The following is an 18,767-nucleotide window of genomic DNA, read 5'->3' as shown; positions in this document are numbered from 1 at the left end:
GATTCCTCTGGATGTAGCCGATTCGAACCGCTGTGGTAAAGAAAAAAACCGTGAAAAAATTGAAGTAAATTGCACGACTACTATTGAAATAATTGAAGTAAATTGAAGCGAATTATCTCCCGCTACACAGGGTTTCTTCTAGAGGACTTATTTCGTCTGACGGCAATAAAACGTATTTTTATACTTAGATTTGAAAAAGGTGATGTCATTGAGAAAAAGATTGATTATTATCAACATTATAAAAGCTAAGTTTTGAAGCCGTTCTATTAACTGTTTGGATGTATTTCGAATATCATATGACACTTTTATTGATGTAATCATGTAATGTAATCATCAGGTCTACCTACCACATTTTCTGCTGCAACACACCATCGAACTCTCCTCATTTCAGTGAACTTGAGAAAATGTTTGTTTTGCTATCATCCGCATTGGTGTATGTTTATGTTTGCAAAGGAAGCGAAATATTCGACGTGACATCATCAAGTAGAGGTGTACATATGTGATTAAAGAACACAAGTTCTTTATCAGTGCAAGAAAATATTTTGTAGTGTACAGCTTCATATCGAAATCGTGTAGGAAGAGAGTTAAAAATATTTTCTAATGGATACTTTCCACTGAGTGATTTCAAAATAACTTTCAACATACCTAAATGTTACTTGAATACCTTTCCAATATGAAAATAGTACACTATTCAGTACTGATTGAACTTACCAATGGTTACCAATTCTCAGTTATCATATCCCGAACAAGAAACTGCGTGTTTACTCAAATTGTACTCTTTTATCCAAGTCCTTACTTTGAAATCATCATTAGGATACTTCCACAGCAACAGAATATTTCAAGTCAAGTGAGAAGGAGTAACTGAGCCGTAAGACCAATTTTAAACTTTTGTGACTGCCCATTTTAAGGCCGCCGAGAGCCACATCGGGCCCAGGGTCAGGCTCAGTGCTCGGGTTCCGTCCTACCAAAAGCAATTAACCTAAAATGCCTTTAATATAGATTTATATACCTATGCTTTTTTTGACTTGCTACATAGTACTGTTACTTAGTACTCTTATTCATAAAGAACTGCTAAACCTTCCTAGTGCAGATATTATCTGTTTTTCTTCAAGTTACTATGCTATTAAGAGTCAGACTTTAAAGAGAGACAATTCTATTACCAGCGGGTTCGTTTTTGATTAGGTGTCAAGGGTAATTGCCTCATTGCCCCCCCCCCCTTCTCGGTGGGCCTGACCTTATTCACTCAAAGTGTTGCTTACTTCGTTATGCTACTTTACTTGCTGTAATACTTTTCAATTCAATTCAATTGTAATACGTTGTCGACGTTGTATACATAACGTTGAAGACGAAATTTCTATTCTGTGTTGACGATCAGTGACTTCCAGTTTTCCCTGTCATCAGCTTTTTGAATTAAAGTTTGTCATTGGTCAGCAGCCTTAAACCATCCATGTATGATGTTCTTTGCCTTCCCCTGTCTCTTTCACCTTCAATTTTTCCCTTTTTTCTGCATAAGTGTCCTAAAAACTCAAGTTGCATTTTTTTAATCGTTTCTTTCACTGTTCTGTTACTGTTTGCTCTGGTCAGTACGTGACTTTGTCTCCCAGCTAATATTGTTACTTACTTACTCTATAATAGTTGAAAATACCGGCTTTTCTAGAGATTGGATCGAATAACGCAGAGGGTGGACTGGGCATCCATGACAGTCAACCTGCTGAGAGCGGAAGGAAATGATGAACGACGACACCGATGAAAATACTTGTGTGAGTTGAGTTTTCTAGTATGGGAATTGCCAAAATCAATCATTGTAGGACTGATAAAATACAGACACTCACAGAATATTCCTCCCTGGAAACTCTTCCTGGAAAGCAGCATTTGTAAAAATAAATTCAAAACTATCACAATACGTTTTTGCCTTAACCTCTATGTTGATGTAAATGGTCAAATGAAATGAAACATGTTCCCATGTACTTACTTATGGATCATAAATATGAGAAATACCATGAAAAATGATAAATTGGTGCAAAGTTTAACTTCTTTCTGTCAACGAATAAAGTGTTTCCCTTTGCGTAAATTGCCCTGATTTGAGATGAGCTAGGCCAATTCGAAAATATGAAAGAAAGTAAGAAAACTTCAAATTTAGATGTTTATTGGAAAGATTAAACTTACATGCATTATCTCATTCTACATAATTAGTGCTTGTCGTTATGAACCATTCGTTGGCATACTCAAGCAGCCATATAGCAACATTAAACGATCATCTAGGCAAAAACTGGTGCATATTTGATATACAGCGAGTGGTACTACCGGAAATATTAATCAGACAATAACAAGCTTTGTTACACTTTAAATTTATTAAGCAATACGATATCATTTAATCAAAAATTTTAATATTTCCAACAGCTGATTCCTAAGTTGTGCTTATTGTTTCTTAGAGATAAGGGTGAATTTTGTGAATCTTTGTAGAATACCACAAATTATTTCGCTTTTCCAGAAAAATCATTAGCACAACCATATGATTTATTAGTATAAAAATACACGAAAATAGAAAAATTCTACATTGAATTTAACGACCATATAAATTTGATAGGATGAAATATTAAGTGTGTTCCTAGGGTCGAATATAAACATCAATTTACCATCTTTTCCTCTACACATTAGGGAATGCTTATATCAACATGTCCAAATTTCTGACAGTATTCTTGTATACCAAGACGATATAACTCGAGTCTCTTTTCAGCAGATGTCCTGAAAATAAACAAAATCTAGACAATTAAAAAAGGGATCAGAAAAAGATTCTTAATTAGATCAGAAAAATAAAATTTTAGCTTTAAATCTAAAATCTTGGCAACAGCGATAAAAGTTTTGTTTACATAGAAGTGAAGGGAAAGATTGCCGCCATCTATTTCTTATTGTTGACCAACCTAGCTATCCACGGTTTGACATTTAGCAAACTGAAAATTCTTTAAAACCTTTTCAAACGATAAAGCTGTCATTCCCATGAATAAAAATATAGGGGGATCATAAAAGGAATATAAATTCTTCCTTGTTAAAGAAAGGCCTTGGTAGATATTGCTATGAAATTTTTTAATTCCTAGAATTAATTTCAAAGTCCATTTCAGGGAGATTTAAGGGTTAAACAACAAAAGTCTTACAGGGCCCGCCCATTATTGACTTGCTTATAGGGACCTCGAAATTAGCTTCTGAAACTGCGGCCGGCAACATTTAGTAACACATTCTTATTCAGAAAAGAAGTTCAACTGCAAGTTCTAGCATTTACTTCATGCTTTCAAGCAAGGCTACGCATAACATAATGACCCGTACGAATATCAGAGGAGGGCAATCCAGCTTTTTCAACAACGTTCAACAGCTATAGTTTCTATTTGACACACAATACGATCTGCATACAGTGACGAATAACAAGATTTGTTACAGAAGCCATTCACAACTTTACGATTATCTTCTAATTTCAACGAATAAAGACATGTTTATGTTTGAGAGTTGCTTTAGAACCGATAAGTCAGGCTAAGAAATTACCTGAAAGAAGATAATTTACACAAATATAGATAATTTAAATTCATCTACTAGATTTACAAACTCGTTTAAGCCAGAAATAACATGGATCAGAAGCTTTTGCAACCGATCTGGTGAAATTCTTGGCTAAACAGCTAATTCTATATAAAGTCATCAAAAATAACACAGGGCCCAAAACGGACTTGGTTTTTACCTACGTCAAGTCGATAATACAGAAAAGAGGATAATACAGAGTTTATATCTTAGAATGCATAGTGCTGCAGTCAACAACTCACGTCACACAGTTCGTAATAGTTTTTCGTCAATAAACACTTTTGCGACCAAATGTAAACGGAAATCTATATCCTAATGTGGAACGAAAGTAGCACAACACACTTCATCATATTGACCACAAAAGTAGCACAGAATATCGTTTCTCACCAACTAACTTCATTGCGTATATAGAACAAGAATTTGAGAAAACGAACTCTTCCTGTATACACAAGTTCGGGATTATTTCTAAAGCATGATAGCTTCACAAACGCTAAAATGCGATCTTGCCTACCCAATGGTTTTGAAATTGTTGTCACTAGCGCACTCTTTATTCTGGAGCCAGATGTTGACCCAGGGCCTAATCGCATTCTATTGGGAAATTATGGTTTTACTAATACGGTGTGGCTACTTTCTGTTTCGCATATACGGTTTCTATTCATAAAAACATCAAAGCTGTGACATTTATTAGAAATGTAATTATATTCAGCCTGTTAACGATTCTCTTAAGACTATCTGTGAATCAACCATGTACGTTATCTTTGTATTTTACTGAATATAACTAGCACTATAGCTATGGACAAACCCCAGATACACATCCATTTTAATAAATTCCCGCTTTTTTGAGCGTTTGTCAAAGTCTAATCTTGTTAACCTTGGCGAGCTCGTTACAAAATACCTACGTGATACAGAGGCTTCTAACATTAGTTTAATTGAAATAACAATAACAAACTTTTGTAAAACATCTTAATATCTTTGAATTCGCTATGCCTACCTGGCTTTATGCTCCTCGTGCAACCGTATTTTCAACATGGCGATTATTTTGTTTTGTACATCAAGCTGATTTTCTAATTCTTGAACTTGCACTTCAAATTGCGAACGTTGTAGTTCCAGCTCCAGGGCCAATTCGTTAACTTGTGTCTCGTAGTCTAGAAAATTCCAAGCAATTTATGTTTGACAAGACTTTCTAATTTCTAACAAAGAAATTATTTCTTCTATATTTTAGAACAATTATCCTTACGTACGACCCATAAAATACAATTTATTGATAGCAGATGCTATTGGACTTTTCCATTATTTTTTACTCACACAGATAGCGGGTTTGCAAATACCGTCTATATTACAGTGAAACAGTAACTGGATATACAACATATAGATCATTCGAGTAAAAAAATCTATTGATTTGGGACTGATGTTTAGAACAATAGACAAATGTGGCCGAACAAAAGAATACAAATAAAAAATTATCTGTAAAATATCCAGGGCAAAACTATTTGCTCTTATGCTTCATTTCTCTTTTTCAAGACTTGCTATTTATTCAATTCATTCATTCAAGATTTGGAGAAAGCTTTCACAAAAGATATTTCATAAAAGGGGGCTTTGTTAAAACCTTTTGTTTAAAGACCCCCTTTAGATCATAATACCTCCTTTCCCCTTCATCCTTCAAAGATGTCTTTTCATCGATTATGTGAGAACATTTCAAAACTTAAAAAAATTTAATCTCACCTTGGCCTTCCTCTGACTCTGATAGACCATTCAACGATGCACCTTAGATGAAAAAAAAAACCAATTTAACAAAAGGTGCTGTCACAACCTAAAGGAAATTTTAATTTTCGTGATGCAAGAAGCAAAAATAGATTTCTTGGTAAAAGCAAAATTCTGAGCGTGCCACGGTCGTGTCGTTAATTTCATTTTTAACTCACAAGGTAAAAGTACAAACACCAAGGACGAATACGGTCCCCCCCCCCTGTTTTTTGTGACACGGGTCCTCAACGAACGGCAAACTACTTTGGAATTACACCCTTAAAATTTTGTGAAATCAAAGAAAAACTCTTGAACAAAAAGTACCTGCTAATGAATTGCTTAGTGAACCAAGCCTGGAAAACCTGGGGAACGTTGCTGACTTTCTTACTGTGTCGTTTTTAGAAGACGCATCTGTAGATTCCATGTCGAAGGAGTATGAGGGGCTGCTAAAGAAACGCATCTTACATAAATAGATCAACATAGCATGCATCGATATTCAAAAGGATTATAATTAGCCACCTAAATCTAGGGTTTGGTGACAGTCCTAGTTCTTCAAGTGAGAGATTTCTTAGGCAAAGATTCAGGAAACCAGTTTAGATAAGTGAATACTACCGCTATTAGTGCCTTAAATATATCTGTATATCACCATTGACTCAAACGCACGCAAAAACATTTCTTGTGCATTCCATCGACATGGGGTTTGACAACAGAGGGAGATATCCATATAGCATAACAATTCTTTTGCCCTTGTTCTAGGCCTTGGGCGGGCAATCTATGGCCCGCGGGACAAATCCAGTACGTCAGCAAATTTTTAGAGGCCCTCAGACATGCAAAATTAAATATTCAAAGAATTAAAAAGTCTTATGAAAGTGATAGCTTGCTCTAAAATATTTCAATCAACGTGAATTATTTCGTATCTCAAATATTGAAGTTCATTCCCATGCCAAAAGAAGCAGCTTTTCCCGCAAATGAAGTTTATCAGCTAAAAAGTTTCCAAAAATTCAGACAATTGGCATGTATGTAGATGCACATTTTCTCTGGTGATTTTGGCCTGATTTTTACAAGCCGGCTAGAGGTACCAACCACTAGAAGGAGAGTAGTTACATTGCTATTATAGGACAGATCTAAATTTTAGCCCTTCCTGGCCCGACCTGCTCTTCCATGGTACAAAATGTTGTAAATTTGGCCCTCATATTGAAAAGGTTACCCGTCCTTGCTCTAGGATATGATTCTGCAAATGTAAAAACTTCCCGAAAGTCAACTTTGAAAAATGACGCTTATCAAAAAACGGTATACATTAAAAATCTTGCACCGTAGTAAATAGAGTTGATAGCATAATTGCATAATTGAATAATAATAGATAGGTATCGTAAAACTCACCTTGAAACTTGTCTGTGGCTTTTTGGTGGTGTCGCGTCCGGAGATCTTGGGTTATAATATTTCTCATCATCGGTTTGAGGGAAGAGATTTGCGTGGTTCTTGATGAAGAATTCCATGGACTGTGCGATCATACTTGAGCTTTCCATCAGAACTTGTGGATTCTCAGACTGGAAATTTGTTTATGTAGTCAGAACAAATTATAGCTAATAGTTTCTACCAAAATCATGAGGGTACTTCGTGAGAAATAAAAATGTAAAATTAAGCCAATTCAATGTGAAGGCAGGTCGTATAACGGAAAATATAAGTTTTGTGCTGTAGCTAATCAAGAAAAGCATTACAGATTAAAATTTTCGTATTATTAACATTAATATTAAATTTCAAAACACAGATTAGATCTCGGAGAAAGAGTCGTCCAGAATTCTGCAAAGCTTTGGTAATTATGAATTTAAAACCGTAGCTGTTTATTTGAATCAATCCATAAAACTATTTGTCTATTTCTTTCGCAAACAGGTATGATGATTGCAGTGAAAACCTTATGAAAGGGGAAAAACTTCTCACATCAAATAAGTAGCTCTTTGAAATATTTTCAAAGTTCCTCAGTTGTTTACTTAACTGGCTCTTTCATAAGTTGTTTTTTTGCAAAGGGGATCTAACGCCTTCCGGGCGATGATAATGATTTTCAGGATAATATTTTTATACTCATAAAGAGAACTACAAAAGTATTATCAAAATATAAAAACTATGAAGATGAACAATGTCAGCAATTATACTTGTAAATGTCTATTTGTTCTTTATAGTCTCCTAAAGCTCGAGTTTTGAATGGTTCGATACATTTCGAATGAAACTCCAGACCTTGGTACAGATAAAAGTGAACTTTTTATCTGAATTAATTACATTTTAAAAAATTGTAACTCTAGATTATTCCTAGGGCTAACGGAATTAGTGGTTGACATCGACTGCGTCATGGGTCTGACCAGCTTTCACTTTCTGTATCGGTCTTTTAATAAAGTTTCATTTTGTCAAATTTTGACAATTTGAGGATGCTCAACTTCCTCTTTCAAAGGAAAGATTATTTGTCTACGAGTCCATATTTTGTGCAAAATTGATTTTCTGTCAACATTCCAGTCAGGAAATTTGATGGAGTCCCCTTTAGGTATAGTCAGAATTTACCGACCAGAGTATGCGGTAGACCTGAGCGCAAACCTTACCAAATACTTGATGTTTTTCATCAATCATTTTGCTGGCCATGCCAGCTATTTTCTAGAGAAAGATGAACATGAAGTACCACAGGGCCCACAGGGTTTTCAAACCTTGGCGTACATTCAAAATCAAAATCATAACCACAAGTACCTTGAATTACTACTTGTATTTATAAAAAACTGAAATCACAATTTTAGTTATTCAGCATAAACTTATACGATATGCTACCGCATGCTTACGTTCTGAGCTCAAGCTACGCCACTGTTTCTAATATACCGATAAACAGTAATTTTCATTGCAGTAAAACATATTGCAAGTGGTGAACTGGATATACATACATTTGGACTGAGGACGTTAGGCCCAAAAACAACTGCCAAGTTTGCTAAGGTCATTTTTGTTACTTGCTGGTGACCTTGAAATTCGTGCAAAAATCGACTGAAAAATCAAATAAGAAACAGATTAGTGTCAATTGTTTCTTAATAAATAACCAAAACGTTTATAAGCATCAACATACATTTACTAACTTGGGAATATCTGCATATCACAGGCGTGTATCTTATAAGAAAAACAATCGTGACAGCAATTTATTCAAAGGTGAAGCATAATAGAAAGTTGGCTTTAAAACAGCGCAGATCAAAGCTACAATGCACTAAAGCTTAAAACACTCTGCAGGAGCCTTTGTCCTCCAAATGTTTCATTTAAGTAGATTTCTAAAAATAACCTAATTTACAACCTCGTTTTGAAAAATTTTTCAAACGTCTTTGTATTACATTTTGGATTTTAAAGTTAGATCAAAGACAAGAATTTTAGGCTACATGTTAGTTTTCAAGATGCTCCTGATATTGATTTCATGACGAAATAGGGATGAGTATTTTATAAGGGAATTGGCCGTTATTGGCCGTATAATGGAGAAATATTTCATCCGGAACGATTTTGCGGTCAAATCCCTTATAATTTTCAAACCGCAATCGTCAGAAAATCTACAATCTACAAGCACAAACAAATTGAGAAATTCTATCCGGGTTTAAAAAGTATATTTGTTTATCCTAATTGAGCTCGAAAAAAGTCGCACAATGAGGTTTGGAGATAACCACAACTTACACAAGATATTTTCGGTTCAGCCTCTGGTACAAAATAGAACATTGAACTAAAGTTAAACTTTAACTGATATTTGGCCCGTGTCCATCCCACAGTTAATGGAGTTTTAGGCAATGACGTCACAAAAATCTTCTTTTAGAATTTTTGATTGGATTTCCATAACCTGGAAAAGCGCCATGAAATACCTCTAAATGTGCAAAATAAGTTAAACGTGTTACGGATTGGCTGAGATATGACCAAATTAAGATAGGCGGTGTACCAATCAAACTTCTGTAACAGAGCCAAAACAAAAGTAACCCGTTAACAAACCACATATTTTTCATTGGCCAAATCTCACCCGATTTTTGACATAATTAGCTAATTTTGCATATTTAGAAGTATTTCATGACGTTCTTATAAATTATGTGGTCAAATTTCTAAAAATATATATCTTTCATGACGTCACATTGAAGAACTCTATTGATGTCCGATACAGCAACAATAGGCACAGACCAAATTCGTCAAAGTATGACGAGTGATAATCTACCCGTAATGGGCAGTATTCGAACCTAATAACACAGAAACAAAAATACGAGACAGGAAACCAAAAAAACCAAGTGTTACTTGCCTTATGTACTTTAAGGTATTCAGACTTGCTTTTGGAATTGACTTTAACACTATGCTGAGTTTTTCCACCTCCGTATCTCGATCATCGTTATAAGCTATGGATGAAATCAATTGAACCTTTGAAATGTGAATTACCGAAATGAAGTTTGAACCTTGACATGCTAAGTAAAAATAGCTAGCAAGTTTTAGGAGTGGAAGAAAGTAGAAGGCACATCTCCTTTAGACGTCTGCAAAACAAAGGTTTTTTGCTACCATATACCAAAAGAAACAGAACTGTTAATGCCTGTAGAATTTAAACAACATGGTGTGCATTAGACCTTTGTCAATAATACAAACAAGTCAAGATGAAAAAATTGGCATGATAGCTGCATGTTCTCAAAAATCATAATAACTTGGTAAAGAACTACCGTAACTGTAGCATAAAATGTTATAGGCTTAGAAAGGAAGCTAAAGTTAGCCTCGTTGTGAATTCGGGACTATTTTACTTCGATTACATAGGCAAGAGTGAGAAATGATAGCATCAACTAATGATTACAAATTCACAATCCTTTTTGCAGTTGAATCTCAACTTTAACTGGCAAAATAAGGAGAGCTTACTATACTTTTCTTTGAAAAGTCTGTCATAGGTTCATCATATAGCCAGGACCACAAAGAACTTTGATTTACTTAACTATACTACGTAAAAAGGTTTTCTGCAATACATGCACCTAAATTTATACAGAACTTCGCACTGGCAGCTACCGGCATGTCTATTTATTTTCTTGAACAATATAGCTTGTATTCAATGATTTTGTTTCCAGGGAGAAAGTTCACTTACTGCAGACAATGCTTGTACATTTGTCGTAGAAACTAAATGGAATAACAGGTTCTGGAAGACTTCTTAAGTAGGCCTTTAGTAACGAAGCTATTGTATGAATGCCATGTCTTTCAGACACCAAGTCTACTATCTCGCCTAAAATACAAAAAATGAAATTCTATACTCGGCTAAAAGAAGTGAAATAATAGAACTGCTGGAAAGATCTTAGGAAAACGCAGGGCCTCAATTTTACCTCACAAAGAAAGCATATACAGGCAAATGTTTATAATATAGGCAAACGTCATTAAAGTCACGAAACAGCATCTTTCGAAACCATATTTATAAGCTACAGTTTTCTAGCAATGTTAAAAGGAGAGAGGTGGGATTGCTGAATACCATGTATAAATTGCTCAAAGCCTATTCTCAATAAAGTTCGTAAGTGGTGACGTCACAAAATATACTTTTTGAGTATCATGGAATACCTCAAAATGTGTAGAATAAGTTAAATGAATTGGCTGAGATACGGCCACAGAAGCACAGGCTCTATTTTCATCAAACCTCTGTTATTTCGTCTTTTTTCATAACAAAGAAAAGAGCCAAAGTAACAGTAACCCGTTAGCAAACTTTCATTGCCCATATCTCGACCAATTTTTGACATATTTATTCAACTGACTTTGCCATTTTAGAAGAATTTCACGGCGATCTTTTATGTTTTGTGGATAGAATTCTACATTTCTAAAAAAGTTATTTGTGACGTCACAGTTAAGCAAGCACATTATGATTGTAGATATCACACAAAACATCAGCGTTAAACACGTATGCTAGTGAATATCAATAAATGTCACTGCGACATAGCTAGTTGTACATTCTACTCCATTTTGAACTGTCTAGTAACTAGCTTTGTAGAAAAGAAGCAGTTACCTGTGAAAATAGAATATATTTATCTATACCTTTATTGAATCTATTTAATAAGTCATCAACCTCTTGCACATTTCCACTCAAACGAAAAACACCTTCCTCAAGAGGCTCTGGGAATAGAAAGAACACAAGCTTCAATCGAAAATAAAAATATAATGAAATAAGAGAAAAGTTGCATACGAAGATCATAGAACGAGTTAGGGTTTTAGTGGTGTTATTTCTGCTACAAAAATCAGGTCAAACATAAAGATAACACTAGAACGGGAAGTGAAATTTGAACTTACAGTATTGTTAGCTGAGTTATTCTCATTTAAATGTAAATGCAAGTATAAGTACAGGGAAAATAATTTTGCTATTGAATACCAATGAGCAATACACTGGAACAAGCTGAATTTTTGGTCAACTATAACATAAGGCCAGTGCCAAAAAACTGTTCCCTAAATTACCCAAATAAAGAGTTACAACAAAAAATAGAAGTTTGCATAACTGGGGGTGCTGTGGCATCATATGTTTAAAAAATTACAAGGAAAATATTGAAAAATTGATGACAAAGACAGAAATAAAAAAAGAAATGATTGCAAACTACAGTACAAGCTAATTTGCGTTATATGGACAAATAAAGAGAAACAGGTTTAATTTAATACATTGAAAAACTACAATTATTGCAGCAAATATTTAACCCTTACTCAGTTAGAATAAAAAGCCAAAATAAAAAGCTATATGAGTATCAGTCAAGTAGAATGGGTGGCTGGCAAAATGAGTAGCAGAATGGGTGGATTGAATCAAAGTGGGCTATTTTCGGAAAATACAGTTTGTTAAAGGGAAATTTAATATCACATTTTAAGCAAACTATAATTTTAACACCATATTATGATAGCATACTCAGGGCTGGAAATTTTGAGCATTTAAGGAAACGTGCTATTGTTGCGTTAATTGACAAGTTACGGAATTGACAGATCCATGTTTCGTTGCCGTCATTCTCAACCTGCGGTTTTCCTATTGGTCAACGTTATTTTCCCACTGTGATAAGGACAGAATAAAACTATTGAAAACATCTTGCAAATTCTTGTTTAATTCTCTTTTCTGTTTAAATCTAACTTTTGCCACAAATCGAACTAAATATAAACATAAATCGCTGATCATAAGATTTACAGCTCAATTTTTTCTCATTGATTCATAATACACTCCCCTCACGAAAGTATCTGGACAGTTTCAAATTTGGTTCTGAATCTGTTGTTAGAGAAATTTGTTTACAAATTTTAAAAGCAGTTTCCATGAAAACGTTTTTATCAATTTTCTCGAATTTTTTCTTGAAGTTTTTTGGCCTTTAATCTATTCACTCGTCGAAAAAAAATAATCTTATCGATATGCAAGCAAACTCTGTGAGGGTTTTTCCTCAAGATGGTAGCGACCGAAGCAAAAGAATTAACTTCTGAGCAGCGTCTAGAAATAATGTTTTATCACAATGATGGGAAAAAGCAAATGAGAGTAAACACGTTGTATTTCTCTTTATTCGAAAATATTCATGTCTCAAGAACCAGTTTGTAAAAAAACATCCTCTGTTTTAATGGCCCATTTTAACTGAGTCCAAGTCACCTGACTTTGTTGTTCTCCGCATATTTGACATACGTTGATTTGTGTAAGGCTTGTAGAGCAAAGGTTTCTCATTTTAACCAAAAATGATAACGGATAAAAAAAGCAGAAGTTTAGGAGCATTTTAATTTTCTTGTTTATTTTGGAAGGATTTCTCAAAGAATTATTATCACTATGGTAAAAAGTCGTTTTCACCAGCCTAAATTTGTTTTTGTCTGAAAGTGCAATCGATCTTCAAATCAATAAAATCCTAACGCTTAATCGTTGCCTTTATTTTGTGTTTGTGGAAACACAACAGCTGGGAAAAAAGCGTTTCCACCAAATTTCCAGCCCATGGTACTTGTTAGAGAGTTAGGGGGAACAAGCCATTGGCACTTAATGGACAAAATACCTTTGTAGAGAATAAAAAGGCTAACTTACCATAGTTTCTAACATATTCTACACATTTTTCGATGATAATAGGCACCATTCCACCACCTCTTCTTGAATCAACCTTTACTGTATCTTCAATTGATCTTCCAAACATTCCTCCACCAAAAGGCTATAACATCATCAGTGAAAAAATCTAAAGTTACTAAAGATCCTTGCTTGAATACTAAATATCATGACAGCTAATGATACAATCTTTGTAATTATTAATGAGGCAAAATATGTTTTCTACCAATTCTACAAAAAGTCTAGGACCCATGTGCCTGGGACCAATCATCAATTAAGCATGTGCATTACTAGTGACATGGTCAACCTTAAAACACTTTATTTATATATAAACATAGTTTCCTCTCTACTTTGATAGACTACTAAATTAAAAAAGGCTGAATCGCATCTATAATGAAATAGCAAAAGTACAAATAAAGATGCCTTTTGTATATTTCTGCTGTCTAAAAAAGTAAATATGGCTTGACACTAACTGTATAAATTATTATATTTATAGCTTTCATCCATTGCTCTAGATCCTTTTGAGATGAAGCAATGAACAGATATGATTCATGGGTGTCGGTGACAGGCTTTCCAATACGTTGTTCACCAGCTAAAACATTAAAGAACATCAAACTAATATTGAATAAAAGCTAATTTAATAAACAATATCTAATATTCAAACATATCCTCTTTTAATATAGGTTGCCATTCAAATAATGTAGGAAACAGAGAAATCAAAGGAATTGTAACACATTTTGGATATTTTCTTTATCATTAGTAAGTATTAAAAGTTATGACATAACGTGGTATTTATTATATTTTATGCATATCAAAATTAAAAATTAAATTGAATTTAAAACTTTCATTGCCTAGTTATGAGATATTCAGAATATAACAATTCATCTTTCCTTATTTAGCAGTCACAAAATCCTTCAGGAAAATCAAAGCATTGAACTATTTTGATGCATGTGGTGGACCTTAAACAGAGTGGGAAGGAGCCAAACTCATTAAACAGAGGAAATGTTAGAAATTTTATTTTTGCCACAAATTCAAGTGAGCACGTGAATTTTTAAAACTTTGAAATTGGTATGAAGAATAAAAGCGAAACAGATTAAAAATATACTAAAAACTGAAGAGATAAAAAAGAACATACAAACAATTTCAAATTGAAACTGATGAGTTCCATCTCCTGTCCGTCTTTCAACACGATTCCCTGCCAGTGGTATTCCAGCAATTGGTTTAGAATCCTATAAAAAACAAAAAATTGGATAACCATTTTGCTTCAATATTGTAATAATAATAATAATAATAATAATAATAAAATAATGATAAATACACTTATATTGTTCCATATATCCCCAGCGGTCATAGGCACATTCCAATTTGAAACAAGTCTCACCATCAAAATATGCTAAAAGATCCCTTAAAAGGCTGGGACTAAAATATATTTTTTACTTTTATCTAACCTAGAACATTTTTCATAACTTATACAAGAAAGAATCTGATCAAGCTGTTGAAAAGATTGGCAGCAACATAATTTGTTCTTGTCTTTTTAAAAACTACCTTAAGCTTGAATATATTCAGGTACAAGATTGTCTCAAATTTTGATTTGATCACAAAAGGAAAGTTAGCATGTGTCAGTAGTGTGACTGTAGCAGATTGACAGCCATGCAGTTTGTTTCATCAAAACATCTCCAGAATTCACACATGGATAACACTCATTATCCTAAACGTCTGCTTTTATGTGTTCATGCTTTATATGCCCTTGGAGTGGACCTTTCCCAAGATGTAATATAGGCCACATCCTGTACCAAAAATAAGCAGCACAAGTGAAAAAGATATGGCCAAAAAGGTGTGTGTTGATATTATTTCATGAATAGGCTAGCTATATTTGCTTTTCAAGTATACAGCTTCAAAGATCATTCAGCTTCTCGTTCCACTTGCACTAAGCCAGAACCATAAAAATATTGCAACCTGGAAAAGCCATAAATATATAAGCTTTTCCGGTAGAAAATCACTGGAAAAATAACTAATCTTCAAACTTGGGATCTTGTATCCTATTGAATTTAGCCCCCTAATAAACTCCAAAATGTACTTAAAACCATATAAAAATCACCCTGCCTTTGCTTTTTAGCATGTTTAACCTGTCCAAAACATTTCAAGCCCTCTCAATCTGTAATATGCTCTGCCACCCTTTTCTACAATAATCATCTTTCCATTATAATCATCTTTTTTATTTTTTCTGTATAAATATATTTGCCCTGCTTTCAGCTCATTCTCAAACATTATTTTAAGTTACAGTTTTACAGCCTAAGCGCAAATTGCAAACTTCTGTTGAAATCAAGCAATAGCTATCATCTCATAGGAAAATTGAGTGTTATCCCAAACCTCAATTTCACTTTATCTTTTCCACTTTCTCCAAAATAGACACACAACTTTACAGCTTCATCAAAGAAAAATCGTTTGAAAATAAACCTACCCCTTTAGATCGAAAATAGTAAAGCTGGTCTCCTTTTATCTCAAACCATCTTCTTTTTATTGTTCTTGGCCACTGGCCACCAGTTTTTGATAACCATCCACAGTGTAGCTGAACAGAAATCAGAAAAATTATTCTTTAAAAAAGAAATAGTGTTTAAATAAGAAAAGCAGTCATAAATTACAACTATTTATATCAACCACACAGCTGTAGATATTGGCCGAGGTTGTTAAATAGCCATACCTCTAAAGAAGGCAAAGTTTCGAAAATAAATAAAGTATTTTTTGGCAATAAATTGAGCTGACAAGGCTATGAGCCCATAACAGAACATACTAACTACAAAATATTAAAAGAAGCTGAAAGATTTGCCTAGTCACCTTTAAGTGAAATTCCTTGAGCAGCTATTGTACATTTTCCAGCAAAAACTTACACACATTTCCGGTTCCTTGTTCTTGCTGTGGCTGAGAGTTTCAGGCTTAAAAATATTGCACCCCCTTTCCAAATTTGCTTTTGCCAATTAGGTAACCTTCAAAATGTGGGTAGGGATGTGGGTAGGTGCATTCAATACAATTTGTAGTTATTGAGAGGGGTTTCAAGTTATTCAAACAACTGAAAATTATTCAAATTCTTTCAAAGAGATGTTGGCTCATCATCTTTATATTTGGCATGGCTGTGCCAAATTTTTCTGCCATGCTTGTAGACCTGCCTTTACCATTCTGGCATGTGTATGCCATTGCATACCTGCATGAGATATTTTCTATTCCAGATAATATAGACACCTTTGTAAATAGATGAATGTGTCTTGTCCCAACAAGACCAATTAAAATAATTCAATTCAGTCTAAAATATGAATCGATGTTTGCTGTGAATGGGCCTGACTCAGCGGCACCTACCCTGGATATGTTGCCGGGGCAGCTGCCCCTCTTGCCTTCTTCCAGGATGGGGCAGAGGGGGCAATCAGTGCAGTATTCATTTCTAAGTAAGGGTTATAGCCAATTTCACTATGTTAATTCCCATTAGAAATTCAATAAAATAGAAAAATATCACTTTTTGCCGCCTGTCTGTGATGACGGAAAATTCTGTTTCAGCAAACCATAATAAACTTCAAAAACCAACAGTTTCTTATAAGGTACTGACTATTTTGCCTATCATCAGAGCAAAGGACACTACACTTAGTTTATGCATTAATATAAAAAACATGTTGAAGTGAACAATTATTTTATTTACGTTTGATTCTTGTGATTATTATTTTCCATCTAACACTAAAAATGATTCTGCAAGCTTGGAAACTAAGTAGACAATCAAAGTCATACAGCCAGCCCATTTATAATTGTCACGATATTCATAAAACCAAAAATTCGAAATAATGAAAGGGCCATTTATTACCCACTTATATAGAGATTTTGTCAGCATTATGCCTTTGTTTAGAGTCTTTGCTTGCAAAAATCCCAGCTATATGGCTGGAACAGATCCATGCCAGTATTTAATTTTGCAACCATCCCCCAACTGCTCAGAAATTAGGAGCTTGTGTCTCTAACTTTGCATTCTTGTTGGAAAGTTTTTGCTTCAAAACCCTGATTCATAGACGCCATCAATATTAGTAGTATTTTGAAGCTGGAGGTATATATGTAGAAAATGGTATTTTTCGAAATATTTTAAGAGAACACTATACTTGGTGACACATTTCTGTGAACCCATTTATACATTTTGAAAAAGTTATTTGAATGTAAACAGAAGCATTCCCTCCAGATCAGTTTTTCAACAGCAAAGTTACTTTTCTAGAGTTAGGCAAATCCAAAAGGTCAATTTAAACATATCAGAATACTGATGAATAACGGAAATAAACCAAAGTCTTTGCAAAGGTCCAATTGTGAAATCTGAATCTGATTCGTGCAAAGAGCTCTGCTGCAGTAGTCCAGCAATCCAGTAAAATACTTTGCTTGTCATCAATCAAAATAGGGTTTTTAAAGCCCACAAAAACTTCATAATGAGTCAATTTATACACGTCTGTTTATAGATTCTCATTTAAGTAAGCATCGTATCAAAAATTGATACTCGGCGGCGATTGATGACAGTAAAATTGCATCAACACGGCCGACAAAGCACAGGACGCGATTTAGGAAGGCACGCTCCGGTACTTTCGATCGATTAACCAGAAGAACAGGAGAAAACACTGAAAACGGAGGAAAACTTACTGTTTTTTGGTGCTGAAGAGTGCTTCTACATGACATTGCTCGGCGCAGTTTGCAATTTATTATTGATCTTCCAAGGACCTGGATTCGCAGCGAATTTCCTTTTTCATGAGCTGCTGTTTCTCTCTCACCAGGACCAACTCGAGAACGAGACTCGTCTACCGAAAATCTTCGCCCGACGACCGAGAAGGTTCTCATAATTCGATCATCGGCCTTCAACGACACATTCCAAGACGCTCTATTTGTATCCATTGATAGCATAGCTGATATAAAGAGCCAAATTATTCCCTTGGACTTACCTTTCCATGTTCACTGTAGTTCTACTGTAGTTCGAAGGCCATCTAGCATGTTTCCCTTGGGTTTCCGTAAAACCACAAGGTGTGGCATCCCACAACTTCTGCTATGTTTTGACCGTTAACATTCGCTAATCGTGACGCATCAATCCCTTCTATTTACAAATTTCGAAACAGTGCAACACTGAATCAACATTGATGGGAAATGTGTCATAAATTTTAATGCTTTATTCGATTAATAAACAGAGTCTTTCCCTTTCCCAGAAGTCACCGATTTCCATAGAAATAAAACATTTTCCTGTGCATCAAGCTATACTCTATTTAAAAATAATACAATATTTTTTTCTCCACCTTTGATATTCTAGAGAAACTTTCCTTTTGAGCCTAAATACATTTTTAAAGTATAATAATTTTATAAATCTGATATAGTATTAAAAGGGAACGTCGCCCGCGCTTGAAAAACCCGACGTTTTTTTAAAAACGAGACATGTCAG

The 18,767-nt window shown here is 34.4% G+C and overlaps 1 protein-coding gene across 2 annotated transcripts; it reads right to left on the bottom strand.

Annotated features, from left to right (window-relative positions):
* Window positions 1-2,129: 2,129 nt before the first annotated feature.
* LOC135686396 (rho GTPase-activating protein 24) lies at window positions 2,130-18,334 on the bottom strand. 2 transcript variants are annotated; one of them, XM_065202619.2, is made up of 14 exons: window positions 17,984-18,334; window positions 15,792-15,899; window positions 14,466-14,559; window positions 13,804-13,922; window positions 13,316-13,436; window positions 11,335-11,412; window positions 10,406-10,540; window positions 9,590-9,683; window positions 8,223-8,319; window positions 6,685-6,851; window positions 5,629-5,750; window positions 5,287-5,328; window positions 4,556-4,709; window positions 2,130-2,745 (listed from the first exon to the last, which is right to left on the bottom strand). In XM_065202619.2, the coding sequence occupies exons 1-14, from the start codon at window positions 18,239-18,241 to the stop codon at window positions 2,655-2,657; spliced, it is 1,680 nt and encodes a 559-aa protein (XP_065058691.2). In that variant the 5' UTR covers window positions 18,242-18,334; the 3' UTR covers window positions 2,130-2,654. The 2 variants fall into 2 exon arrangements, with proteins under 2 accessions (XP_065058691.2, XP_065058692.2); XM_065202620.2 differs by having other exon boundaries at window positions 5,629-5,747; window positions 17,984-18,333.
* Window positions 18,335-18,767: the final 433 nt, after the last annotated feature.

The sequence above is a fragment of the Rhopilema esculentum genome, chromosome 6 (assembly GCF_057945365.1).
Source record: "Rhopilema esculentum isolate cy_ngs chromosome 6, ASM5794536v1, whole genome shotgun sequence".
NCBI lineage: Eukaryota > Metazoa > Cnidaria > Scyphozoa > Rhizostomeae > Rhizostomatidae > Rhopilema > Rhopilema esculentum.
Note: the sequence above shows the minus strand (reverse complement) of the source record. Positions and strands in the feature narration are given on the sequence as shown.

What these genes read in the sequence shown, in the direction of transcription:
- LOC135686396 (XM_065202619.2), bottom strand. Translation starts at nt 18,241, where the DNA reads ATGCTATCAATGGATACAAATAGAGCGTCTTGGAATGTGTCGTTGAAG. An exon ending in ACTAAGCAATTCATTAGCAG is followed by an intron (nt 5,329 to 5,628) that starts GTACTTTTTGTT and finishes TTTTCATCTAAG; the next exon opens with GTGCATCGTTGAATGGTCTA. An exon ending in AGAGTCAGAGGAAGGCCAAG is followed by an intron (nt 4,710 to 5,286) that starts GTGAGATTAAAT and finishes GGAATTTTCTAG; the next exon opens with ACTACGAGACACAAGTTAAC.